At 37.7% G+C, this 26,029-nt stretch overlaps 3 protein-coding genes and 1 long non-coding RNA gene across 12 annotated transcripts; 3 read left to right on the forward strand and 1 right to left on the reverse strand.

Annotated features, from left to right (window-relative positions):
* Positions 1–2,181: 2,181 nt before the first annotated feature.
* On the forward strand, positions 2,182–8,713 carry yif1a (Yip1 interacting factor homolog A). 2 transcript variants are annotated; one of them, XM_079353014.1, is made up of 10 exons: positions 2,182–2,339; positions 2,463–2,522; positions 2,891–2,946; positions 3,937–4,181; positions 4,595–4,699; positions 6,001–6,079; positions 6,162–6,219; positions 6,372–6,527; positions 6,951–7,044; positions 8,065–8,713. In XM_079353014.1, the coding sequence occupies exons 3-10, from the start codon at positions 2,916–2,918 to the stop codon at positions 8,221–8,223; spliced, it is 927 nt and encodes a 308-aa protein (XP_079209140.1). In that variant the 5' UTR covers positions 2,182–2,339; positions 2,463–2,522; positions 2,891–2,915; the 3' UTR covers positions 8,224–8,713. The 2 variants fall into 2 exon arrangements, with proteins under 2 accessions (XP_079209140.1, XP_079209141.1); XM_079353015.1 differs by lacking the exon at positions 2,182–2,339 and having other exon boundaries at positions 2,451–2,522.
* A 667-nt stretch (positions 8,714–9,380) lies between these two features.
* LOC306829839 (forkhead box protein N2-like) lies at positions 9,381–13,277 on the forward strand. Of its 4 annotated transcripts, none has more exons than XM_079353013.1 (6): positions 9,381–9,703; positions 10,638–11,270; positions 11,462–11,583; positions 12,129–12,184; positions 12,611–13,012; positions 13,096–13,277. In XM_079353013.1, the coding sequence occupies exons 2-5, from the start codon at positions 10,665–10,667 to the stop codon at positions 12,961–12,963; spliced, it is 1,137 nt and encodes a 378-aa protein (XP_079209139.1). In that variant the 5' UTR covers positions 9,381–9,703; positions 10,638–10,664; the 3' UTR covers positions 12,964–13,012; positions 13,096–13,277. The 4 variants fall into 4 exon arrangements, with proteins under 4 accessions (XP_079209139.1, XP_079209138.1, XP_079209136.1 ...); XM_079353012.1 differs by having other exon boundaries at positions 9,381–9,546; positions 9,684–9,703; positions 12,611–13,277; XM_079353010.1 differs by having other exon boundaries at positions 9,382–9,703; positions 12,611–13,277.
* LOC306829844 lies at positions 12,645–14,193 on the reverse strand. The gene is made up of 3 exons (XR_013779916.1): positions 14,104–14,193; positions 12,847–12,936; positions 12,645–12,764 (listed from the first exon to the last, which is right to left on the reverse strand). It is a non-coding gene; the product is annotated as an uncharacterized lncRNA (long non-coding RNA).
* Positions 14,194–14,271: 78 nt separating this feature from the next.
* Positions 14,272–25,639, forward strand: LOC306829837 (atlastin-3-like). 5 transcript variants are annotated; one of them, XM_079353004.1, is made up of 15 exons: positions 14,334–14,365; positions 14,931–15,059; positions 15,994–16,216; positions 17,542–17,676; positions 18,112–18,216; positions 18,302–18,352; positions 18,583–18,639; positions 18,768–18,860; positions 18,959–19,097; positions 19,210–19,337; positions 19,422–19,478; positions 19,973–20,044; positions 20,180–20,371; positions 20,824–21,063; positions 23,330–25,639. In XM_079353004.1, the coding sequence occupies exons 1-15, from the start codon at positions 14,352–14,354 to the stop codon at positions 23,390–23,392; spliced, it is 1,698 nt and encodes a 565-aa protein (XP_079209130.1). In that variant the 5' UTR covers positions 14,334–14,351; the 3' UTR covers positions 23,393–25,639. The 5 variants fall into 5 exon arrangements, with proteins under 5 accessions (XP_079209134.1, XP_079209132.1, XP_079209130.1 ...); XM_079353005.1 differs by lacking the exon at positions 14,334–14,365 and adding an exon at positions 14,379–14,569; XM_079353008.1 differs by lacking the exon at positions 14,931–15,059 and having other exon boundaries at positions 14,272–14,361.
* The last annotated feature ends 390 nt before the right edge of the window (positions 25,640–26,029 follow it).

Consider the following 26,029-nt stretch of genomic DNA (forward strand, 5'->3'; position numbering starts at 1 on the left):
TTTGACTCAAGCTAAGGGGAAAACTAATTTGGCAAAGTCTGAAAGTAAATTGTTACATTTTAAAAGACAAATATATGCTTTAAAAATTAAATTAAAATAAATTGTCACCAAAATATAAAATCAGAAAAAAATGATAATTAATTGTTTTTTTTTCTCCAAGTAAAACCAAAAAGTGTTTTCCAACATGTCTTAAGGGTTATTCCTGTTTGTATTTATTGTCATTTTTTCTACAGCTGATACTTATCAATAAAACCTGTTATTTAGAACTGATTTCACTCTTAAATTGAATGTTGTTTGACAATATAACAAAATCAATTAATCTTTCATTCATTTAACTTAAATTCATACATATCATTATGATGAAAATTCCAATTTCCAGTTGTAATTTTCAGATACATTTCAGAAGTTTAAAATGAAATGATGAAATCAATGTACTTTTTAAACAGAAGTCACTATGGCTTATGGTAGCACACATTATCACCTTTGAAATGTTATGAAAAATAAACTTACAAAGTATAGTTGCAGGTCGGTGAAGAAAAAGCAGATAGACAAAATGTCTTTATACAGGGGGCAAAGCTTGGGAGCTTGTGCCTAAATGTGCTGAGGTTTTTGGCAGTCACTCTCACTTTACAAACCACATCAATGTGTATGCATGCCTGTGGCAATGAGTCAGTCAATTCCAATGCTGCTTGATTATTTCACCATCCGTTTCAGTAACTGTTTTTTACTACCTATCACTTTATAGTACCTAGTACAGATTGAAAAAAGTGCATGCAGTAGATTTGAAGGGCTTACTTTGACAGAACAGCTGCTGACCTTGCAGTCCCTAAGGACAGAGTTCCCGGCAAAGGGCTGATTTCTCCAAGCTGCTGGCTGTTACATCAATGTCTCAAATTAATGCTAATTCTTAAGGATTGTTACTTATATCTAGAATTGGAGTGACAGTTTCTAGTTCAGTCCACAGAGCAGAAAGGTGTGAAAAAATACCACAGATTAATGACACATATTTTGAAACTGAGATATTGAACTACAGGTTTCAGTTTCTTTATAAATTATGAATGAGAGCAGAGAGTTAATAGCCTGAATAACATGTTAGTATGTTACTCATCAGCTCATTTGCTATTAAGTCACACTGTAATAATAAGGAATCTATGCAAAATGTTGTTGTTTTCACAGTGTTGGGTGGTATCATATGATACCACCCAACACTGTAGGGTAAAGGTTAGCGTCAGATGACTACTGCCTTAGGAATGCAATGATGACACGCTCTCTGTGTCTCTAATTGTAATGTTTGACACCTTTTCCCCCTGATTATGCTGTAATTCACCCACAGGCTGCTTTTCTGTCTTAAACTTTGTCAGTAAAGGTCGATTTAAACCACATGTCCATTTAATAAAACAAAAGGATGTGTTTCTGACAATCACATATGTGAGCTTTGGTAAGCTGTTGTTTTTAATTTTTATACTTCATTTCCCTCCAAAATGTCACATTTTCTGATGGAGGAGGAGGGAGTTTAGATTCCATTATGATTTACTCACCCTTAAGACACTCCACATGCATTGACAAAAACCCACCCACACACCCACACACCCACCCACACACACGTGCTTCACAGGGCAGAAGTGCATCATCATGCCAAATATTTTTTAATTTATTGAATATGGTCTGTGTTGTAACTGTCTTTAAAGAACCAAAGACACACCTTTGTGCCTGTGAGTGTACAATGCAAGTTTGAGCATGTCAGTACCAAGACTGCTGTAATTATGTAAATAATGATTTGTGAGGTAATGTTAACATTGGCCTATACTGTCTGATATGAACAAATGATTCAACTCAATTTAAGCATGAATACTTTTGAATATACTATTATCTTCTTACAACCTTTTGTATTATAAAACTGTGGACATATTATTTTTATTATTTTAAAATTGTAAAAGTACATTAAAAACAGGGGCGTTAATTAATTTAGAATATGTCGATCTTGACGTCCATCTGTACCATAGTACCAAAAGTGAAAATAGAAGAAAAAAAATCTCTTCAGTTTCGTTTTTATGAGGAAAAATATTATTCTCCAAAAATAAATACTTTGATAAATTTTACAATACTACAAATAATTAGGCAAGTCGAGTTTTTAGTGGGAAAACGTGACTGTTAACCCTGGCATTTGTAATGCATCAACCCCTTTTCTCTTGAAGAGTAAAATAAATAAGTTAAATTTTAATGTCTGATAAAACGAAGGATCATAGTTTTATTCTCCTGTTGTTTAACTTCTGTTTTGACACATTAAACGACTGTTGCTGTGTAGAGCCCAGGATCATAGCTTGCTGTACCCATACACGGTAAATGATAGATAGAAAATAGATAAGTTAATGGCTTCACACAAAATTAGGTACTGAAGTTTGGCTGTGTGTTAGTAACTCCACAGTGTTATTGTACTGTGGTGTGTACTGTGTGCCACGCAGGCACGCTGGGAGGGATCAGTCTGAGAGCCACGTAGCTAGCTAACATCGCTAGCGGTGTAGGTAAGTGCTGCTATCAATTCATATGTACTTAATAAGCGTCACATTGTACGCTCTGATAGCTGTATGTGGACGAAATACTAATATTAAATGTTAAATACGTGTGTGTCACATATCTCAGGCAAGTAGTAGTTTAAAAAAATACGTTAACTTAGCTTGTCTCGCTAGTTAGCTAGCATCACCTGGCAACAACTTTAGCTTGTACATATTCACAGTCAGGCTCTTCTTCATATCAAGTGGATTTAACATTGTACGCTGTCATATTTTAAACCTTTATTCAGTTTGCTAACCGAGATGAATCATTGGTCGTAGTTAGTGAATTGTGTGCATGTTCGTCTGTGTTTCTTACATTTCATTGTTTTTACTCAAAGCTAACATCAGTGAAATAAAGTCATAATGGACCTGCCACATCATGGATACCGAGCAAGTAAGTGGAAACATGAATCACCTTACATGAAATAGTTTAAAAAAAAAATGTTTTTTTGCTAAAAAATCCAACCGCAGCAGCTTCTTCCTGTTTCCTTGTTAAAGAAAGAAAACATCACATAAACTGTGACAGTAAAAGGTTTAACTCTTTGAAGTAAAAATATATAATCAGGCTTACATTTCTGTAAATATGTGGCCTGCATGAAGGTGTCACCCAGTAATATACATGAACAAATACAACTTAATGACATTTGATAGCACCCTAGTCATCACAGTCTCCAAATATTAAGTTGAATCAATATTTTTGTTTCATTAAACTTTTAACAAACAGAATACTGTAACCTATGTGGAGGATTTATTGCAAAAAAGCACCAGTTTAAGGTAATTACACAAACACAGTGATCCATGAGGAAAAAAAAACCTTCACATGAAGTTCTTGAAAATTCTGAATTATAATCAAGAATTAAGAAGCTCTTCATGCTATCTACATTCAGCAAAACATATTATCTATTGGATGGATGGATGGATGGAAATGTTAGGCTGAAAACACCAGGATACCAGATGTCACACATTTTGTCACATTTTTCACGTTACATTCACGGTATCACTTTTTCGTCCTCTTAACAGGGGCTTATTTTTTCCCAGTTTGTTGTCTGACACTGAATTACTATTCTGTCCTTTTTTCAGCCAATGTTTGAGATCAATTTTAAAAAATATAGGAATTTGTGAGCAAAGAGTGTGACTGACAGTGTGTTCAGTGCATGTCGATATATGTTTACACTATGTGTCCATGTGTGGTGAGGGGTAAGGGCCTTGAATGGTTTTATCTGTTCAAGGTTGGACTGGCAGAAGAAGTTTTGGAGACACTGTATTAACCTATAACTGTAGATTTCTGTTTGTTTATGTTTGTTATTGGGAATAATAAGTTATATGTTGTTCTTTAAATATTTTTTTAAAATAAATAATAATCATATCTATCTTTTTTTTAAAGCAAAACAGAGAGCTCGTCCAGCTCCACCAACAGCAGATTCTGTCCTGTTTGAAGACACCAGCTCTGCAGCACCAGCAATGAACAGTCCAGGATATTACACTCCAGGGTACAATATGGGAGTACCTCCAAATGACATGCAAGGAGGTTCTGGGGCGGACAATCTGTTTGCCGACCCAATGGCCAATGCTGCAATGATGTATGGCTCGTCATTAGCCAACCAAGGAAAGGATATGGTCAACAAAGAGGTGAGGAAAAAAAGGGACACGAGAGAGAAACATTACGTTTTTAATGGAGGGATGAGGAGATAACCCAGTATCCTTTAAATAAAGTTAAGACTTTGTGGACAGATTTTCAGTTAAGAACATAATTTTTTTGTCTGCCCTCCAACATAACATAACATAATATAATAACCAGTGAAGGCTCTCATTCAGGAATTTTTAGTTCCCCTCGTCGCCACACACTTAAAACTGATGTTGCTCTACTGGATGGACAACTTTGATACATGTGTGGTTCAGCATATTTGATGTCAAGCTAAAGGGATTCATAATGCTGAGGACACAGCCTTCTTAAGAAATGTCTATGACTCAATATTATTTATTCACTTTGGAAGGCTTTCACACCAAGCCTGCTGAGTTTATGTTTGTGCTCTGCCTTTCAGCTCAGCAGATTTATGGCCGTGAACAAGCTGAAATACTTCTTCGCTGTCGACACCAGATATGTTATGAAGAAACTAATGATCCTCATGTTCCCTTATACGCATCAGGTAATTTTTGTTCTTAGTGTACAGAACGACTAAATGGCTGCTTGATAACTTTCTGTGCTATCCATTTTTCAGCCATTTATCAAGTTCTAACCACGCAAAGAAGATAATGAGCCACTTTATCACTACTCCAGATTATTTATGAACATAACAACGCTGTGACTGCCAGAGTGTAAACAAAAGTATACTGAGCTCACTTTATTCCCACACACTGTAACACACTGAGATAAGAAATCATGTCAGTACTCCAAACAGTCTGTGCACTGATAATGTATGAACTGTACAGAGTACAAATGACAGTATAATCCTGCATACTGTTAACCTAAACATGGTGTTCAGTATTTGTGATGTGTGGTCTGCATAGAGAGCAATTATTGAACCGATTCGATAAATTAAGTCATGTTTATTTAAGATATAATGGTGCCTTCATGTGCTCCTTGGATGATCACATTTTCCACGTTGTAAGGTTGTTTTTTGAACTATAATAAAAATCTGTATGTTCTTTTAAAGCACGAAAATACGTGTTGACAGGCTCAATAACTTTTCCCAACTAATCTAGTTTAATATTCCTGGACAGAAACAATACTGTCATTAATAATACATGTATTATCAATAACCATGTGGTATTAATGAATGTATTCGTTTAATTTGACAGGGTGAGTGTACAGCCTATTGGCTGTACCAGAGTTAGCTGTAAGTTAATAATATCTATAGTCCCTGGACACAGGGACAAAGAGTTTCTCACCCTCAACAACAAGTTACTGGTGTCATATATACATGTATCTGAATTGTTCCCTGCCAGGTAAGATCCCTCCCTTTGACCTAAACACCACATGAATGTGAAATAACACCCTTTGATCAAAAACACTCCTTCTCAACTGACATGTTAGTACATTGCCGTGAGCATGTGTGCTCTAGTTTATGTTGATCCAATTATTATAACAAGTCACTTCTGCACTCTTCTGGAGCCAAACACTTAGAGCCAACACGAGCCAGCTTCAGAACTGTGTATCTAAAACCTTCAGAACTTACTGTTTGGAAAATTTCTGAGCCCTTAAAAAAGAAAAATCTGCATTCAAGAGTCTTTTGTTGGAGCGCCTGGGTTTCTCACAAGAACAGACAGGTTACACATGTTCTAAAGTGTTAAGACTTTTGGTCTTTTCATTCGGCTGTCCTTTTAAAAAGAGCAGCACATTTAAGAGAAAGCCAATCACACTGAAGGTGAAAATAGCATGAAGAATGTTTTGCATGTAGCTGTTAAACTGAGCAGGATGATTCATACCGTCTCTGTCTGTTGTCGGTAGGATTGGGAAGTTCGGTATCATCGAGACACTCCATTGACTCCTAGACAGGATGTAAACGCACCTGATCTGTACATACCAAGTAAGTGTTGTATTAGTACAAAGATTTCAGAGGATTATGGGCTGCCTTTGTCATACTTAAAGTTAACCTTTTTTTCTTTCAGCAATGGCTTTCATTACCTACATTTTACTCGCTGGAATAGCTCTTGGCATTCAAAAGAGGTGTGTTATTTTTTTCTCCTCTTATATACTTTATGACTCACAGTATGCTTGATTTGAAATACTTACAAGATTCTTGTGTTCTAATATCCCAGTATCTCAATAAGCTTGTATAAACAAATCAAAGAGATGGTGTGTATTGTCCGTGTGTGAAGGTTCAGTCCAGAGGTTCTTGGACTGTGTGCCAGCACTGCCCTCGTGTGGATGATCATCGAGGTGTTGGTGATGTTGTTGAGTTTGTACCTCCTGACGGTACACAGCGACCTCACCACCTTTGATCTTATTGCCTACAGCGGATACAAATATGTTGGGTAAATATCATGTTATTCTAAATATAACGTTTCTTTTTTTCTGACGGAGAAAGTCATTGTGGTGGTTAATTCTAGACCCAATGTCCAACTTTCTGTGTATTACTTATCAAACTGAAAACTACTAAATCAAAGCTATCGATAAATAGATTTTAATCACTAATGTAAAGGTCACTTTGTGTTTAATGCATACTTCAATGTCACATTATCCAATTAAAGCATGTTGTTAATTCACGTCGCTTTGATTTGAGATGTCGTCAATAAAAACTGTCTCTCACATAGTGAGATAAAAACCTTTGATTAGAGGCTGAAAAGCATATTCACACCTTTTAGACTTGTGTAAAATCAGACCAAAAGTTCAATTAAAAGCTTATTAGCCTGATGTATTTTTGTTCATAAGCCGTCCTGTGTATGCCTCTCTCTTAGGATGATCTTCACAGTGTTGTGTGGCTTACTGTTCGGCAGTGATGGTTACTATGTGGCCCTTGTCTGGTCCTCTTGTGCACTTGTGGTCTTCATTGTAAGTACTTTGAGTCCTTATTAACTCCTTCCACTGTATGTATATATCTAAACCGAGCTGTCTAAACAGATCATGTCAAAGCATACTGTGTTGTCACACAATGGTGCTAATAAAACACAACACTTCTGATCAAGATGGAGAGAAACATAAGACTAAGTAATCTTAGTTTACATTTACAGCAAAGTGAAGTCATGGTCTAACTGCTTACACTGTACTACTGATCTGGTTTGTTTTTGGTTTTCCTCAAGGATAACCCTGCTACACCTCTTCTCTTTCCCTTCTGCCCCTGTAACTTAAGTGCATAGTAAATGTTTAAGCAATTGACAGAGAAAAATAGACTCAATGGAGCAGAACTGAGGGAGAAGGGTGGGGAAGTTGACAATCTGGCAGCTGGTTTACATTTCTCATAAAATCTGGGACTAAATTCAAAATGTTCTGGGCTAATTCCAGCGCCTACTAGAACATGTCCTCCTATACTATTGCCTAAATTATCTGATGTCTGCCTTTGCTTCAGTGTGACTTACCATCACAGTGACAGAGCGCCTATTCATGCACGTTTGCGAGTGGGCATGTGCTCTCGCAGCTGCACAAGTGAAGAGGAAGGAGGAGAGGGCATCACACTGGCCTTGATCAAAAAAAATCACCCAACGTGATATTCTTATTTAACTGAATATATCGGTTCTTCAGGCAAGGCTTTTTGCTAACAAGGGATAATAAAAACTGAGTGGTTATTGAGAGCCAATACTCAGAAAAATGTGAAGAGTCACAATAGTTCACTGTCCTGGTGCACATTGAATATGAAGATGGTAAGCTCAGTTTATTCTGTTGGATGGTTAAAAAGGATAGCATGTCTTGTTGAATATGAGGAATTTACTGGTCTTGGCCTGAAAAAGTCAAGACCAAACCCCTAAAATATCTCATCCAGTTGTCTGTAGTAAGGGGATTATGCACATTTCCAAACATTTTGAACTTTTCCTTTAATAAACTTGGCTTTCTAACTGCATGATGCTATGTTCACAGGTGCGATCTCTGAGAATGAAGATCCTGACCTCGCTCTCCTCGGACTCCATGGGAACTGGATCAAGTGCCAAACCTCAGTTTCGCCTTTATATCACTGTGGCTACTGCAGTCTTTCAGCCAATTATCATTTACTGGTTAACCTCTCACTTGGTCAGGTGACCGAGAGGAATTCAATAACCTAAAGTCCAAGTGTGTTGGACCCACACAATTTGTTTGTTGGGTGATTGTACACCTCTTTATATGGTGTTTTGTCAGTAAACTCAAACATGTAGTCTGTTTTAAAGGTTTCACTGATTTGAACCACAAAGTGTGACACAGAACATGTCTGACTGGAAGACTTGTTTTCCACCATCAGTGTACAGTTACATAGACAAATGCTTATTTGTGGCCCCTTACTTGACAAACAAGGGCTGTCATCATCAAAGTTTAAGATTCATTTTTACATGATGTCCATAGACATGCTTTCCAGTATTTACAAAGACAGAAATGTACATTACACCAGTGATTCAAGTGCCACTTTTCTGGTTTGGCAATGTTGCATTCTACCTTTTCCTCTTGTAAGTTCTGGATTTTATTTATCTACATTTGACAAAGCATGAACCTGTTTGGATTTTTTGTAGAAAAAAATAAATATATTTAGCTTTGTGCATTCAGTTTTGTCATTCTTTTGGTTATACAAAGCGTTTGTACGTGTAGTAACTTAATTTCTGAAGATGGTACCAAAGCTAAAATTTGTGAACCTCAATAACTGTTCATTTACAATTTTGAAGTAAAAGCAAATTAATAACGCTTATTTAGTGACAATTTATGATAAATGCAACATTTAAGATGGTAATGATTTATTGTCTAACATCTTTTGATGCAAAGGTGTAGGTGATTTAAATGAGATTTTTAAATTCAAATTTTAAGTTATCTCAATATCATTTAAGCTATTTTATAATTCATGACATTTGTTTAAGAAATAACTTAACGAGTTACTATATAGATTGAACATTTGCACACAACTGATGAGCTCATAAAATGTACATTTTCTCATTAAACCAGTTAGAGATAGTAAACTGAGATCACGCTGATTTTATTATGCAAGTATTACAAATGATAAAGGGTAGGCTATATTACAGCTGGAAGTTTGGACCCACTATTTTACTATGGTTTCTGCTATTTCCCAAATGCTTCACAATTATCTATGTAAAGCTATGTTTGCAGTAATGCTCTACCAGGTAAACCGTGTCTCGCCTCCTCATGTTGCTGGCTTGATGTGAGACTGTCCATTCGTTGAAGGAGCGCGCCTATGAGCGCGCGCCGTGCAAAGCGTCTTTTTGGTATCCATGGAAACCGCAGACGGCAACAGAACACGGAGGTAGAGGTTTTCGACTCCGAAATACTTTTAAACGCCAGAGTTTCATCCAATACCTTTGAACAAGTTGTTATGGACATTTAAGGGGCGCAGAGTCCTGCCCGGATAATTCTTTTGGTAATTTGGTGAGTAAGTGGTTTCATTCTACATTTGAAGCAATAGCCTCGACCACTGTGTGTTACCTGTGAGGGGAAAAGGCGGCTCTCACAACTAAATGAAACTTTATATTGTTCCGCCATTTGCCTCTTTGACTGAACTGTAGAGCCATGTGGCTTCACACAGGTAAGGCTTCTAAACTTCTGTGCACTTTTACATCAGATTTTATTTACAACAATTATATGAATACTTTGTTTAAAGCATTTAATCGATGCAAGCACACCTAAATTATGCCTGACTAATAGGAGCTGCAGTTGTGAGATGAGAGAGCTGCATCTGTTTACTCTTTGTTACACCTGAAGTCTTTTGACAGTGACCTCTGAACGTTTGAGCAAGATGTTGGTCAGAGAGGAACAGACAGCTAAAATTTAACTAAAGCAAGCTAAGAAGATTTTCTTCTCACATTTTCCATCTGCATTTTGAGCGTGAAGCTTAAACCTGATGTATTTACACTGTATTGAATTTTCTGTGTGTTTCAAATGGTTAAATATATATTAGATTTAAGTCTCCACCTGCTGTTATGAAGGTCATTGTTTTAGTTGACCTATAATGACTTTTAGGCCTGAATGTATTACAAACATATGTGAGTTCACATTGTTCAATATTACAAATATACTGTAATATGAAAGCAATCAACTAAAACCTAAAAGAGCATTTGAGCTATAACCCACAGTTTCTATTTTACTGATCAGAATACCTGTTTGACGCATGTCCTTCCTGAATCCAAAATAAATACAGAAAGCTTTCTATATCATCAGTAAAATTGAGATAGCTGACAGCTAGTTTTAGCTTCATTTAACTGCATCAAAATGTGTTGAAAGCATGGCCATTGTACTCTGGTCTCTGTCCACTGGATAAACTTAGAAACTCCTGAAAGTGTTAAATGTTAACAGAAACATTTCCCTACTGTGTATTCAGCAATAACTTTTGGCGATGTATTTATTGCAAATGGTAATATTATGACAACAGAATTGGGGTTCATTTGAAGCCCAATTATAAAATGGACTTGACTTTAGTTGTTTGTGCTAATATTTTTAATATCTTTTATATTTCTCGGCAGGGACCTAAAGGTTTTCTTCTGGGAGAGATGGAGAATAGCTCTCACATACTGCCTCCACCATCGCCGTGTCCTAACACTTGTGAAGTGTCCCTTCCTTTCTCTTCCTCACCGCAGCAGACAAATGGCTGTGTTTCACTTCCACTCTCACCCATTTCATTCCCACCGTCCCCTTCTTCATTTTCTCCATCAACAGCCGAGTCTAGTCACTCCTCCTCCCCTCTCTCACACTACACAGCGTCTCAGTGTCTTGACGGACAAACCCTTCAGTGCCTGAGCCCGTCAAACATATCAGACCAAGATGACTTGACCTGTCTCAACTGGCTACATCAGAGGGGCAACCTACTGCCACTGCAGCCCATCCCCAAAATGACAACACTGCCTCAGCTAGAGGGCTCGCAACCCACCCAACCTCTACCTCAAGCCTCGTCCAAACCACCATACTCCTTCAGTAGTCTGATTTTCATGGCAATCGAAGATTCGCCTGACAAGAGGCTGCCAGTGAAAGACATCTATGAATGGATTATCAACAATTTCCCATTCTACAGGACTGCCTCCGGAGGCTGGAGGAACTCTGTCAGACACAACCTGTCCTTGAGTAAGAGCTTCCGCCGCATTCAGAGGGACAAGAGCCAGGTGAGGAAACGACTCCCGTTTGCCATAGAAAGAGAACTAGGGTCATGTAGAGAGATTTAAATTAAAATGCCTTACGAGGATATTGTTGTAATGTACCCCATGTATGTAATGGCTTTAATAAGTTTCAATGTGTCAGTGTGGCTTAAGGTTCACAGATTTTCTGTTTAACATTGAGTGTGTTTGTGTTTCAGTCAGTGGGAAAAGGATCTCTGTGGTGTGTGTGTCCAGAGTATCGACTGGTGCTCCTTGAAGTGCTGAGAAAGACTCACAGTTATCACAGCACCAACAGCAATCTGATAAACAAGCCTGCACTGTGAGTATAACCACACCGTTTAAACATGTGCCACAAACTATTGCTTTTTATATTTATTTTAGTTATTCATTTTATAGAGTGGGAGATAAGAACAGCTCATTTGCCCTGGTCAACTACCAGAAAAAAAAAGTTTTATATCTGCAGCACTTTCTATGAAAAACTCTCACAAGTGTTTATGAAAACACTGCAGAGTGCACAGCCAGCGCTTTTCTGTCTGAAACCCCCCCCCAACAAACTCCAAAACAGAAATGAGCTACGGATTGTTTTTTAACAAAAAAACATATCCTGCTTTCTTTTATCATCAAATGTATAACTAACCCAAAATGGACGATTTGTCAATTACAATGGACATATTTTACTATATTCCGTTACTAAAGACAAACTAACACTGAGCCAGTTAAACATCAGTTGCAGACTTGAGTAAACTTTTTGTTCAGTTATTTTGTGTGGATGTCTGGTTTTAATATTGCTGAGTAATTTGACATTTTAACACTGTCTTGCTTTCTTGCTCAAATCAATGCATTCTGCAAAAATACTGTGTGCAGGTTGGAAGGAGCTGAATTTGGGATGCCTGCAGTTTGTGACTCTCTTGAGATTTCAGGTTAGTGATGATTGTGACGTAGAGAATATCAGAAGCTTCTTGTCCTTTATTAAACACGTGAACAAACATGTTTGACCCTAATGAATTTAAGACAACAGAGTTTCTTCAATGGGGTAACAGCTCTCTTTGACATTTTTATTACCTGCTGCTTTTCTCCCACCCTGCAGCTTTCCCAGCATGCAACGTAGTTCCTGTGTTTGTGTTCTGTTGTCATGGCAACACCTTCTTTTTCCTTGGCAACACAGCAATAGTCAAGCTTAGTCCCCTTTATGTTCCCTTGTTTTATTTGAGAGCCGATATTCCATGCAGGCTCAGAGAGGTACATGAGAAGTGGTTGTCATACCAGACTGTATGAACATGTCATTAATATTAATGTTTCAGCTTCCGATTCTTCATTTCCTATTTTGTTGTTTTCCTCTAATGCAGATGCTCTTTCTCACACCCTCCTCCTCTCCTCGCCCTCATCCCAAACCCTGGCCATCGATAACCTGGCATTCTCTGAAAACCCAACATGCCCTTTGACACCTGATAACGAGGAGCTTGTCACAATGGAGTCAGTGGACTACCAACATGAGGAGGTCTGTGAAGAGATGGAGAAGGACCCCCTGTCAGACAGTGGGTACATTGAGTTACATTATTACCAGTCTCAACAGTACCAGTACCTGGTGCTGCCAGGTGATACTGAGTTAGACCTGGAGACTGTAGAGATCTTGCAGCTGGATGCTGAGGCACAGGAGGCTGCTGGGTCACTGCTGGACTTGGCGGGCGGAGTATATTAAAGTTAATATCTCATTAGGAATCACAACTGATTCACCACTTCAATTCAATGTAAGCAAACACTCCATCGAACAAACAATGCTGATGGATGTAGTGATGATTGTTTTTTTCCAAACCATCTGCTTTTTCCTTAGACGCTGACACTGCCCTGAAACCTTGTGTTGTTGTTTTTGTTTTTTGTAGTTAGGAGAAAATGTAGATCAGTTTTGTGATTGACCCACGAGACTTTGGATCACAGTAATTGTCATGTATTCTAGCACTTTCAAAGCAGCAGATAACTAACAAGTACTTGAGAGTGTAACATTAAACTGAAAAATATGGACAAAATTTGTGCTCTGAGAATCTTAAGTATTATAGCAATTACTTCAATACATTTTAAGGATTTTCACTGTGAATTTCAAAAGCCTAGTTTCACTCTCAGGGAATGACGTTGTGCTTCCAATTCAAGTAGAAGTAAAGTTGACCAAATTATTCAATGTTTTAATCATTTCAATATTCAGAAGAAAAGAACAGCTCTTCTGAGAAATTTACTCACATTCACATTGTTCATATAATATATCAATATCAATATAAATATGTCTTATTAACCCACTGTTAGTGCTGACCATCTCTTTTTTAAGATATTCCTTCCCCAGGAACACTGTCAATGTAGCCTATTCTGGAGATATTCCCTTTCTAGATGTAGTTTTGTAGAATACCATGTTTAAAAACGCTTAATTTATAAAGTAGTTAGTATGAAAAGGTGTGGAAGCACTTCTCAGTTATAATCATGTCAGTACTTAATTAATTTTTTATCTAAAGAATTGCTCTATAACCACTCTCTGGATTGGGTTGGTTAAATGTTGTCCTGTTGATTCCCTGAATGTCTCTGTGAATTTAAAAACCTATGGTATAAACTTGTAAACTAAGCTACACTGTGTTGTCAATCAATAATACTTTGATTGGATATGAACTGCCATTTAAAGGAGTAATTGGATTTATATTATTACAATTATCTAATAATAGATAATTATTTTTACATCATTTGTACATGGTATGCATTTTCAAAACTGCTGAATTTGTCGTCTAACTAATAAAATATCTTGTGCCGATGTGTGTATTGACGTTTGCAACTTAACAATCTTTTGGTTTCATTGATTTACCTCAAATTGTTGTACATGTTGGGGAGTTTCTTCATCCTGTATGTTGATGTTGTTTCAAGTTAAACCAGTAGAGGGCCCAATAATGAATCTGCGAGAAACAATACATGGTATGGTCTTAAACAAAAAAAGTGTTGCTAAGCGACAGTGTCGTTTCACCTGCGGCAGTTATTCGAAGACGTTTCGACTAGACGTAAATAAAAAAAATTGACATAAATTTAGTTCCGTGTTCGTATGTTCGCTTGGTAAACATGAGGCAGAGTGGGTAACGTAGTTTATAGACCCGCTAAAGTCAACGTAGAAAACTCAAAACAACTACATTTCCCATGAGACATGACGCGGTTTCTAGAACGGAAGTGCGTGCGTTTTTTTATTGTGGTGGAAAAAAGTTATCATAAATAGTTTTCATGCCAGTGTAAAAAGTCACGTTTGTGGTGCTTGTCGACTCGCAGCTTTGAAGCCGTTCAAGGTAATGCTAACTTTACAAAGTGAATCATAAGCCGGAGCGCTTTTTAAACTAACTGCTTCACTTTACAACATTGGTTAGTTTCATAACACTGGTTTCCTTCTTTACCAACGTGCTACGGTTAGGCGTTAGCTGTTCACTGTTTTTATTTAAGTACTAAATACATGCAGTTTATTAGATAATAGTAAGATAACGTACCAATTGTTGTGGACTTTAATGAGTTATTGAGCTTCTTTAAGCATCTCTATTATAGTTAGACATCTTGTTTTTTAGCTCGCTCAAGCGTAGCTAACCTCGTCGGCGATAAGTGGCAGTTACATTTAAAATAGAGATGATGGCTAACCATTTAGTGGATTTCTTGCAGTATGTGCTCGTATTTAGGTGCAGCCAGAGTACAGGACATGTTAAGAGTTTTTTGGGGTTTCATCTCTGTTCATCACACTCACTGCATAGCAATGCTAGACATGCTGCTGCTGGGTGCCACACCTTTGAGGTGAGGAGTTTTTAGTAAAAGGAGGGACAACATGCTGTGCGTATTATTAAAGTAGAAAAGCTTTTATGAAAGCACCACCCTGTCTTACTCATCATGGGAAAGGAGATCCTCCTCAGGAAGTGGAGGACAACCAAGTGCCTTCAAACGGATAAAAAAGAAACGGTGTTGGAGAGAGCATGCTAAATCCAGTAGCTGTAGGCAACACAGCATGACAGCCATAACTCATCCCTCCTTCAGCTCAGTACAGAGACAATACTGTCTGATGAAAGGATGATTGCATGTCTGAATCCAAGTAGATGCAGGCAACATAATATTTCAGAGTAAAGAACAAGAGTGTGTTTATCATCCAAACCACAAATCTTAGACATGGATGAATGAAAGATAGTTTCATTTCTAAACTGACATTTAAGTAATTTGTCCTTTAACTCTTTAGTATCCCCATATGGGTATTATCATTAATCTATTTTCTTGTGTCAATTATTGTCTCCCTCTTAAAAAAATCTATTTGATGTCAAAAGTTTGATATCCTTTACATTGAAACAAATGAAAAAACAGTAGAAACCTCTAAAGATTTGTTCAAGTGTAACAAGAAAATCTTATCATTATTGCTATCTTATCATCATATGATAGCTTATTGAAAGCTATCATCCTCTGTACACGGCTGACTTAAGTTATTTATAGATTTTAGAAAAAATGCTGTTTTTAAATCATTTATCACAAAGAAATGTTAAAAACGTACTATTTCTAGCTCCTTGCGTTGGATGAGTGCAGATTTATGTCACTATAAATACGTTTTTCTATATAGATGTGGGCTGTTAGTGACCAGCTTATTTCCAGTATTTTGAGCATATTTTAGACTACTACACAATTCAAAAAAGAAAACAAAGTATAATAATCTCCTAGTTGTATAATAAGGTGGTTATTTGTGTTACAGGGAACAGAACCTCGTACAGATGATGGGTAAAGCAGGAGCGGTTCAGATTGTCACGGTGTGTAAGGAGGAGCACTCCTTTACTTTGGACACCGATGCTTTAGCACGGGTTTTGTTGGCTCCTGAGGTGCGAGACAAACATGTGGTGGTTCTGTCAGTGGCTGGAGCCTTTAGAAAGGGCAAGAGCTTCCTGCTTGACTTCATGCTCCGGTACATGTACAGGAAGGTGAGTTGAACAACAGTTATTGTAACTTCAGTGTCTTGATTTTCATTTTCACAATAACTGGATCAGATTTTGGTAAACTACATTGACAGATGACAGAAAATAAGTAAGAACCAGTGCATTAGATGAAGACAAAGATCCTCGTCCTGGAAAGATTGGCTCCCACTGCCATATCAGAGTTTCAAAGTTATTGTTTTGGCAATGTGCCCCTTATTGGGTATTTTTTTCTTCAGCCATGTACTCTCTGAAAAGCTCAAAATATGACAAAAATCCCATTTAGAGTAACATACTTAATAACCAAGTCCTCCACAAATTATAGCACCAATTGTATCCCATACACTTGAGATTCCAGTTCAAGATTTCTTTACTTTTAAATCCCTGCATGGTCTGCTTTAAAGATCTATGAGAGCCTTATAATTCCAGCAGGACTCTAAAGGTCTGCTGATCAGGATTTATTTAGCTGATCTACACTCCAGCCTTAGATCCAAAGAAGACTGTGCTTTGGAGGTCATTCCTCCAACAATTTGACATTATCTCCTTTTTAATGAAAGAGCTGTGATCAGTGAGGATTTCAGATTTATTTGTGAGCTTTTTGTGCCTTTATGGGAGAGACAGGACAGCCCGCTTTGAGGACTACAGCCTCTCTACATGGGGCGCCCAAACTAACCACTTCTTCCCTCAACTTAGGTTTTGTTTTACAAATGTCTGTGTTCAGGTGAGGCTCTGTATAGACTGGTAACAAATGGCATTGAAAGAGGACCATAATGACGTTATCCATAGAGCTGTGAAAAGAAAGTTTACTCCCCATTTCAGCGAGGTGAAGAAAGGATAACAACCATTATTTTAAGGAATTTATTCCATGCTAAAATATGGTCATGTTTACTTGAGAGGTCATAGCAGTTAATGCTGCCTTGTGTTAAAGGTGTGGGAATTAAGCAGTCACTATGGAGACTTTGCTGCCCATCCCATGTCTAACATGTGAACTAACTAGTTTCCTCCCATCTGATCATTGGTGATGACAAGTGGAGTCACAGTGAATCATATTGTTTTTTAGGTACATATTTCAAGCCAACCTAGCCCTTGGTATTACATTTAATGTACCCAAATGAGAGATCTCTTTGAAGTTTGGGAACATTGATTGATGAATGTTGATTCAGTGTGTCTGCTGCTGTAGTGCTGTATATTTTTAGATGAAAGAATATAAGATAATAAGAAACACATGACAAGGCATGTGTCTCATTAAAAATTGTCCAGAGGGTTTAGATGCAGAGTTTGTCAGTAAAGCCCCATCCTGCCCCTGATTGCAAACGAAAAATGTGTTTCTGCAGGGTGACGAGAACTGGCTTGGTAATGATGAGGAGCCACTGACAGGATTTTCATGGAGAGGCGGTTCAGAACCCGAGACGACAGGCATCCAGCTGTGGAGCGAAGTCTTCCCTGTTACAAAGAGCGATGGGACAGAGGTATAATAGTTTATTTAATTACCTATCCAAAATATAATCATAACAATAACTTTATTTATGAAGCCCTTTCAGTCAATGTGCTGTACAGGTAAAATCAGCTAAAAGAAAACCATGTTGGTCTCTATGTTGTTTGCAACTGTACAACTGTCAAATCAAGACAGTTTTAATAACTTTGTAGTTGATGATATCAAATCATTCCTATTTGTTGTTGTTTATGCCACAGATGATCACCAGAGATGAGTGATTGTTTAAATGTGCTGATAAAACCTACACAGGCAGAAGTTTACTCTGTAACTAACAGGATCATTCCACATTCATAGAGAAAGTGAACCGTTTCCTGTTTGGATTTTGTTATATATGTTGTATAAGGAGTATCCCTTTTAGCCACACCCAGTGTTTATGTGCTGTACTGTATGTGTCTCTGTGTACCTCTAGGTGGCAGTGGTGTTGATGGATACTCAGGGAGCCTTTGATAATCAATCCACTGTGAAGGATTGCGCCACCATCTTTGCCCTCAGCACTATGACCAGCTCCATACAGGTGACACATTTATTTCTATCACTGATTTCAACATTTCTGACGATCCTCATTACAATCTTTACTGATGTGCTTTGTGTCTATATAGATCTACAATCTGTCCCAGAACATACAGGAGGATGATCTGCAGCAGCTACAGGTCTGTTTACATTAGTGTGACAGAGGTAACTCCAAGATGTAAGACAATAAGAAGAGTAGTGAAGACTAATTTATTTTCATCTTTATTCTCTTTAAAGCACTTACAAAAAGGTCTTAGAATATGCTACCTGCTTCAGCCGTAGGGGAGATTTGACTCAAGTTTCACTGCTTAACTTCAGCTGCGCTTCACATTGCCATTTTTCATAATGGCTGTCTTTCTTTTTTTCGCAGCTGTTCACAGAGTACGGTCGTCTCGCCATGGATGAGATTTTTCTGAAGCCTTTTCAGGTATGAGAACGATTTGAGAAGCTGCTGCTGAGGATGTTTCAATATTTTTCCCGTTGTTTTGCCTTATATGTGATATAACCTATAAGAACATTTTATTTATTTTTATTTTTTTTCTTTCCCCTCCGCAGTCTTTGATGTTCCTGATCAGGGATTGGAGTTTTCCATACGAATATGGGTACGGGTTTAAAGGAGGCAATGAGTTCCTGGAGAAAAGGTTACAGGTACAACATCAGTCTCATTAATTTCACAGGGGAAAAAAACAGATAAATAATCTTAGATAATATATTTGATTTCACCTTATGTTGGGTTGATTTTAAAGGTTAAGGAAGCCCAACATGAGGAGCTCCAAACAGTGAGAGAGCACATCCACTCATGCTTCAACAAAATTTCCTGCTTCTTGTTGCCTCACCCTGGGTTGAATGTTGCCACCAGCCCCACTTTTCAGGGACAACTCGGTGGTAAGATACCCCTTTTTCCAGTCTATTTTTACTTTGCTAAAGGTTGGTATTAAGCTTTGTATCTGATTCCGTAAGCACCGTCCTAAGAGTGTTGATGTATTTCTTTTGTCAGATGTGGCCGTCGAGTTCAGAGAGCAGCTCCAGAGCCTCATCCCGAAACTGCTTCATCCAGATCGCCTGGCTGAGAAAGATATTAATGGAAACAAAGTCACTTGCCGTGGCCTTCTCGAATACTTCAAGGTAACAATCTTCTCCATCAGAGCTCTTCTGCCGATCTTGAAAATGTTTTTTTTTTCTTTTCTAAAATGTTAATTTTCTTACCAGGCCTACATCAAGATTTACCAGGGAGAGGACTTACCACAGCCAAAGACGATGCTCATGGTATTTCTAATTTATTCTTCAATGTTTATTGTTTATAAAAACATTTTTTACACATACAACTCAAAGTTTCACAGGAAACTGTCAAACTTGTAGTCATGATAAAAGCATACATTGAAAAAACTAGAGTGTAATTAGATAATATAAAACAACACTTACATTTTGAATGTGCAGAATAGATGTAACTAGAGGGAATGGATCAGTTTAGTACCATTCAGACTGCTGTTTCTAGGTTCAATATTTAGGGCTCCACAAATGTCATGTAGGCCTAATAGGGGGGGTGATGAAATGATCCCCCTACTAACAGTGTTATTACAGAGGTGGGATTGGGGGAACATGCGGGCTGGGCCGCACAGAACTGTGTATGTGTGCATGTCTGGCTGTGTGTGTATGCGGAGCGCCAAGCTCTGCTGTCTTCTCTCGTGCTTCCTCAACGCTCATTCTGTTTCTTTATCCATCTGTTTTCCACTTCAACATTTGCCTGCTTGTCTCAACAGGCTACAGCAGAGGCTAATAACCTGGCAGCCGTGGCAGCAGCCAAAGATCAGTATTACAAGAACATGGAGAAGGTGGGTCAAAGTGCATGTTAAAGAGTCCTTAATGGTCCTCATTGTGTTTGGTGACCATTTTCTAACAGAGGAAGGCTGGATGATAGTTCACTTGGTTCAGACTACAGAACCATGTTACTCCGTTTCTTCTCTAAGGTGTGCGGGGGAGACTTGCCCTATGTGTCTCCTGACTCTCTAGAAGAAAAACATCACTTTAATGTCCGAGAGTCTCTTCACTCCTTCTCCTCCACCAAGAAGATGGGGGGACAGGAGTTTTGTGACCGTTACCAGGCACAGTTGGAGAATGAGCTGGAGGAAATGTGGAAATCTTTCAGCAAACACAACGAGGTAATAGCCTGTCCTATTGATATTCATGTTTCATTTGAAATGTGGCTGCACCAGCCAAGCATTGTTTCCAACTCAGGTCAGTATGAATATAATTTCTCACAAAGGTCAGAGGTTATGCGTTTTATCAAGGGTTGCAGCAGCTGAAATAGGTCCACAGTAGACATAGATTACAAATCAAATCTCACATCTACTTTTTACCTTTTTATAACTTTTGATGTGGGTGTAAAATAGTACTTTAAAATGGTGTTTCACAGGCTGTGTTTTTATCATACCCATTACCTTCCTCTGGATGTAAAGTTTAGTGTGGACTGAACCTGAACTTACCCATTCTTAGACTCTTCCAACTTAAGATGATTCCAGCATACATTAGTGTTAGATGCTATGCTTTTTTGTTGACATTATGAGAAAGAAAGTGTTATTAATCAACAGTTTTCTCTTTTGTTCTTCAAAAGTCCAAAAATCTCTTCAGTGCTTTCCGGACACCTGCAGTGCTGTTTGTCCTGGTGTGCCTCCTCTACGTGCTGTCAGGCGTGTTGCTCTTTGTCGGACTCTCCACCTTCGCTCTGGTGTGTGACTGCACCCTCGGTGTTGTCATGATGGCCATGCTGACCTGGGCATTCATCCGTTACTCTGGTCGATACCATACTGTGGGAGGAGCAATCGATCAGGCAGCAGGTGTTGTCCTGGAGCAGGTGAGAAGAAATGGGGCTGGTGGTCAGTTATTGTTCACTGTTGTCTGTTCCTCTTAGACATGAGAACGTTTTTCTAAACAAGCTTTTTTTATTTTTTTTATAAAACTGCAATAGCACATACAAGTCAGTAGAGGGAGCAGTTTGTGTTGTTAAGAACACTTCAAGCATCCAGAAATCCAACAGGTAGCTCGGGAGCTACTGGTAGCTTGCATACAGGTTTCCAGTAGCTCATCTATGGGTTGAGTGACTATAAAAAATAAACAAAATAAATCAGACGACAGTAAATGCGTCTCTTCCCACTATTCATATATTTAGCCTATTAAAAAAAAGTGTAAAGTAGAAATGTTTTTTTCGACATTGATGTGGATTTTCAGTCACATAGCTTACTGTGTGGCACAATAAGAAGTGTAATATTTTCATGTTTCTCTTGGATCTTGATGTGAATTTAAGACTACTATAATCATTGGCTTATTGCAATTTCACTTGTGTAGAAACAATAGCTTAATTCAGCTGATGTGTGCATGTGATGCAAGTAGCTCTTGGCCACTTTCATTTGTTCAAAGTAGCTCTCAGATCAATCAATCAAATTTTATTTGTATATCACCTTCCAGTACCAAATGGTGCACAAGGTGCTTTCCAGGGTAAAAACAAGAACAAAAGCAATACTACTAAAACATAATTAAAACAACGGTAAAATAAAAGTGCAACAGTCCAATTAGTGACTGTTTGAAATGCGAGCCTGAATAAATGGGTTTTTAACTCTGACCTAAAAGTTGTGAGCTTGGTGTCAGATTGGATATGAGCTGGGAGAGCATTCCACAGTTTAGGGCCTAAAACAGCAAAAGACCCCCCCCCTCCCCCCCTCAAAGCCTTGTACTTGGACATAGGGATGACCAAGGTGGTGAGATCTGCGGAGCGCAGATTCCTGACTGGGTTATAGAGGGTTAAAAGTTCACTGAGGTAGGCCGGGCCCCTGTTCAAGAGTGAGATGAATCAGCAGTGATATGCACGTGTACCTCCTTGTGGTTGCTTGTTTATAGCATCATGTGCTGTGTATATTCAAAAAATTAAATATGAACACACGAAAAGTTAGATTTTTTTTTTTTAAATGCTTAAAGAAAATATATGGGTTTTTCCAGAAACAACTGGAGAAACTGTTTCAGATGTACATTAGCTGTCACTTCTCCTTTGTTAAAGTCTGATCTCTTTAAAAGTGTGTGGCTCCAGCAGAAAAAGGCTTACCGTCACAGGTTAGCCATGTGGCTGCTAGCCAACAGCTGGGTCTCTTTCAGGATGCCTTCAGGCTTAATCAACCTGCTTGTATGTCTCATTTGTTCCTAGTTGGAATTCTAAAAGGTTTTAAGATTCATTACTGGATTTCTGCCCACCAGGGGAGGTGAGGCACAGAAACAGTGAGACAAACAATAGGCGAGGATATCTAAACCCCTCAGGGACTATTATAAGTAATGTGATTGTACAGAGGTAAATACAGGAATAATGATAGTTAAGACGTTCACTACGAGGAAAATCTGTGGATTCTGCACAACTAGTGACACATAGTTTAGTTATACTTTGATAATGTTGCCCTCAGTTGTAGAAATAAAGGGAGAATTTTGGCCCACTGTATTACTTCTGTGTAGCCAGCATTGGGACGGTGCTGCTAACATTTAATGTCTGTTATTGTACTGTCCCACACAGCCTCACAGACACTGGAAGGTGTAGGGACAAGATTCCCAACCATACATGTAAAACAGCACCTGACAGTTAGCTAGTTAGATATTTAGCAGAGCAAACGTTTGTGTTCAAAATATAACTGTTTATTTGTAATAACTAATGTGGTTGAGTTTATTATTTCTTCTGATTATTTTACTAGGATTTGTTCTTGCTCCCTTCAGTAACCAGACTGGTTGCTGAAGACGCTCTAACTCTTTTCATAACACATTTAACCGTTTACTTCTGTGTTGGTTGCAAGAACTGATGTATGGAGCTTTAAATGAGATACAAGTGGATCCAGTGTCATCAGAGCACAAATAGAAAATGAAACTTAACAATCTGCAAGAGTGCAGAAGTCTTCTTGAACTTCGAACAAGAAAACAGAAGTGGTTTGTCAGATCTAAACCACTGAGCTTCCTGTCATATGTTGAACCTTACCAGGCAGTGGGTATATTAACCACATCACAAAAAAAACAGAAACTTGATTTTTTTTTTTTTTTTTTTGAAAGAAAAAATTCTGTGAAATGACTCTTTTTTTCTCCTCTGCTTTCAGGCCACCGTGGTGTTGAACAAGTCCAGAGGAGCAAGCCCCATTGACCAGAAGAAATCCAGTTAGAGGACCTATGAACCTTCATAATCTTGATGCAATGCAACCAGCACACAACACAAGCACACATTCAGCACTAAAGCCTTATCATGCCTCCCATTGGAACAAGCATGCAGCTAAACTACATCAACACAGGGTAAACAATTGACTCACCGGCATCTTTATTATGCATGTTAAAGTCCAGGCTTATATAAGATGACTGGATTCATTGAGGCAGGAGTCAAATCATCCAAATCCCTCTAAGTGATTCTTTATGTCTTTAATTGATACTGCCATCATTTGACATCTTTACAATTGTTCTTAAAGACAAGTCGATGTTTACCTTTCAACTTACACAACACTTACATTTTTCTTATTCCGCTTAATGCATCTGAACTTTGCTTTATATTCAAAGGGCAGTCAGGGTGTTTTTCAAATAAAGCTTCTGCAGTATATCTTGAAATAAGTACCTTTCAAACTGCTGGCTTTAAAGCTAAAGCATTTGTACATGTATCTTTATGGCTTTATTTTTTTTTACTTTGTGGCCTTAAAGACATTCCATTTTGCTTTATAAATCAGATAAACTTGCATTTCTCAAAGCGTGAACTTTCACTACTTGAGGGAGGAGAGGATACACGCTTTCTATATTACTCAGTAGGTTTTGGTATCTGCATTTAATGAGAGTTCAGTTGAATCGTATTTGTTTCAGATGCTTTGCGGTTTGTTCTTGATGGATTTTTGTTACCCTTTTTACATTTTGATACTAAACTACTACACTCTTCGGGAGACATTATAAATAAGAATATTGAGTGTGTAAAATGTCCCAGGTCAAAAGATGAAGCTACTTAGAGGTGTTGAGCACCCGTCAAAATAAAAGTAGTGACCATTCAGCCAAAGAGTCAGTTTTGACCTACTACTATTAGCACCTTATACCTCAGAAAGGTTCAGTCAAACACAAAGGGTGTAGTGTTGACTAGACGGTTTAAGTCCTTTTGGAAGTTACTACAATGACTTCATACAGAAAACACAGTTTAAAAAACAATGCACAAAAAGAAGCAGCTTAGATAAAAATCACGAGAAATACACAAAAGAAACAAAAGGAAAACTGTACTTTAGTTGGATTTTCCTCTTAAGCGGTTTGCTCAATTTTTAGACTTTTTGATTTTTGTACAGGTTCTGAACAAATGTAGCACTTCTGATTATAACTCTGAATGGAAGTGACTTGTTACTTGTGAACCTCTTAAAGATAATTCCCTAATGTAATGTTCTAAGTGACCATTTATAGGTTGTGCAATCGTAGATACAATTTCCTAAGAAATGTTTACGTCTGACTCAGGTCATCATAAAAAAACGATGGCAATGTAAAACTTCTTTTTGATTTATTTTCATTCTGGTGATCTATAGATAAGTATTGATGGGTTTTGATCCAGCTTGAAATAGTTGCATGTTTGGTTCAGAGAGTTCCTTTAGATGACTTGTAATTAATAGTTTCAAAACTTAACGTGGAAAGGGAAAGTAAATTACTTGTGTTCCAATCCCTGTTAAACTTCAGCCATTAAACCTTTCAGCAATGTTTTGTGTCCCAAAACCATTCACACAGGGAAGTTAAAAAGGCTCCACGTATTTATATAGCCAAACAAGGCTTCTCATGTTAACTCAGAATGAATCAGGCATTGGATTAAGGACTCTGATTATGTTCACCCATGCCCTCCATCTCTTTATAACATGAAAGGCAGGTTCTTTCTTTCAAAGACATTGGATTGGAGGGGAGGAATTGTGAGCATTTACTCAGTAAATTGTACTTTTTAAATGCCAAAAGATAGTGTGACTTAAGACTAAAAGTAGCATCCTGTAGTTTGTAATAATTTTGTAATGTACTCTAAAAAAGTTAAACAAATGGACACCCATAAAACTGCTAAATGGAGCTTTAAACTTGCAGTGATTCCATGATACTGTAGATTAAAATCTTAAGAACCAAACCAGAGACAATGGAGTATTAAGGATAAGACTCCCTTGATCTCCATGATTTCTGAGCATCACATAACACATTCCAAGTACAGTATGTCCCTCTCCACAACAGGAGACTTCAAAATGTACAAGCATTTTCTTTTTGCACTTTCCCTTTCTCTCTAGTGCTTTTTGCACACAACTCATTCCAAAATAAATGAAAAACATGCAATATTGTGTAAAAAAAAAAAAAATCATGTCTTGCAGGGCTATGGTGGCCTTGATTTGAAAAATAATGATTTTATAAAGAATAAACAGAGCTTAAAACTGTTAATGCCTCTTTCTAATGTGTTGCCACTGCTGTATTTGTCAACTTTGGGTTTATTGTGTTGTTATTATTAGGGGGGAAACAGCTTTTTTTTCTCCAAGATGTACTGTATAGAATAAAATTAACATGATTCTTAGAAAACCTTGATAAAATAAATGCATTCATGGCTCTACACAAAATTGAAAAGAGGACTCACAGATCCATGACAGGTTTACCACAACAAATACTTGCTGTGTAGCAATATTTGGGCACAACCACATCAAATTAGTTCTGATTTCTTATATATTTTAAGATCTTTAAACAGGAAGCTACAACATATATATTTTTATTGTATATTTGACTCAGATTATATCAGATTGAATAAAATGTGATTTAGTTGATAAATACCAGCA

This window comes from Symphodus melops, assembly GCF_947650265.1.
Source record: "Symphodus melops genome assembly, chromosome: 9".
In the NCBI taxonomy this organism is placed as follows: Eukaryota; Metazoa; Chordata; class Actinopteri; order Labriformes; family Labridae; genus Symphodus; species Symphodus melops.

What these genes read in the sequence shown, in the direction of transcription:
- yif1a (XM_079353014.1), top strand. Translation starts at nt 2,916, where the DNA reads ATGGACCTGCCACATCATGGATACCGAGCAA. An exon ending in AGGATATGGTCAACAAAGAG is followed by an intron (nt 4,182 to 4,594) that starts GTGAGGAAAAAA and finishes TCTGCCTTTCAG; the next exon opens with CTCAGCAGATTTATGGCCGT. An exon ending in TGTTCCCTTATACGCATCAG is followed by an intron (nt 4,700 to 6,000) that starts GTAATTTTTGTT and finishes TGTTGTCGGTAG; the next exon opens with GATTGGGAAGTTCGGTATCA.
- LOC306829839 (XM_079353013.1), top strand. Translation starts at nt 10,665, where the DNA reads ATGGAGAATAGCTCTCACATACTGCCTCCACCATCGCCGTGTCCTAAC. An exon ending in CTGATAAACAAGCCTGCACT is followed by an intron (nt 11,584 to 12,128) that starts GTGAGTATAACC and finishes TACTGTGTGCAG; the next exon opens with GTTGGAAGGAGCTGAATTTG. An exon ending in TGACTCTCTTGAGATTTCAG is followed by an intron (nt 12,185 to 12,610) that starts GTTAGTGATGAT and finishes CCTCTAATGCAG; the next exon opens with ATGCTCTTTCTCACACCCTC.
- LOC306829837 (XM_079353004.1), top strand. An exon ending in CAAAGAGCGATGGGACAGAG is followed by an intron (nt 17,677 to 18,111) that starts GTATAATAGTTT and finishes GTGTACCTCTAG; the next exon opens with GTGGCAGTGGTGTTGATGGA. An exon ending in CTTTCAGCAAACACAACGAG is followed by an intron (nt 20,372 to 20,823) that starts GTAATAGCCTGT and finishes GTTCTTCAAAAG; the next exon opens with TCCAAAAATCTCTTCAGTGC.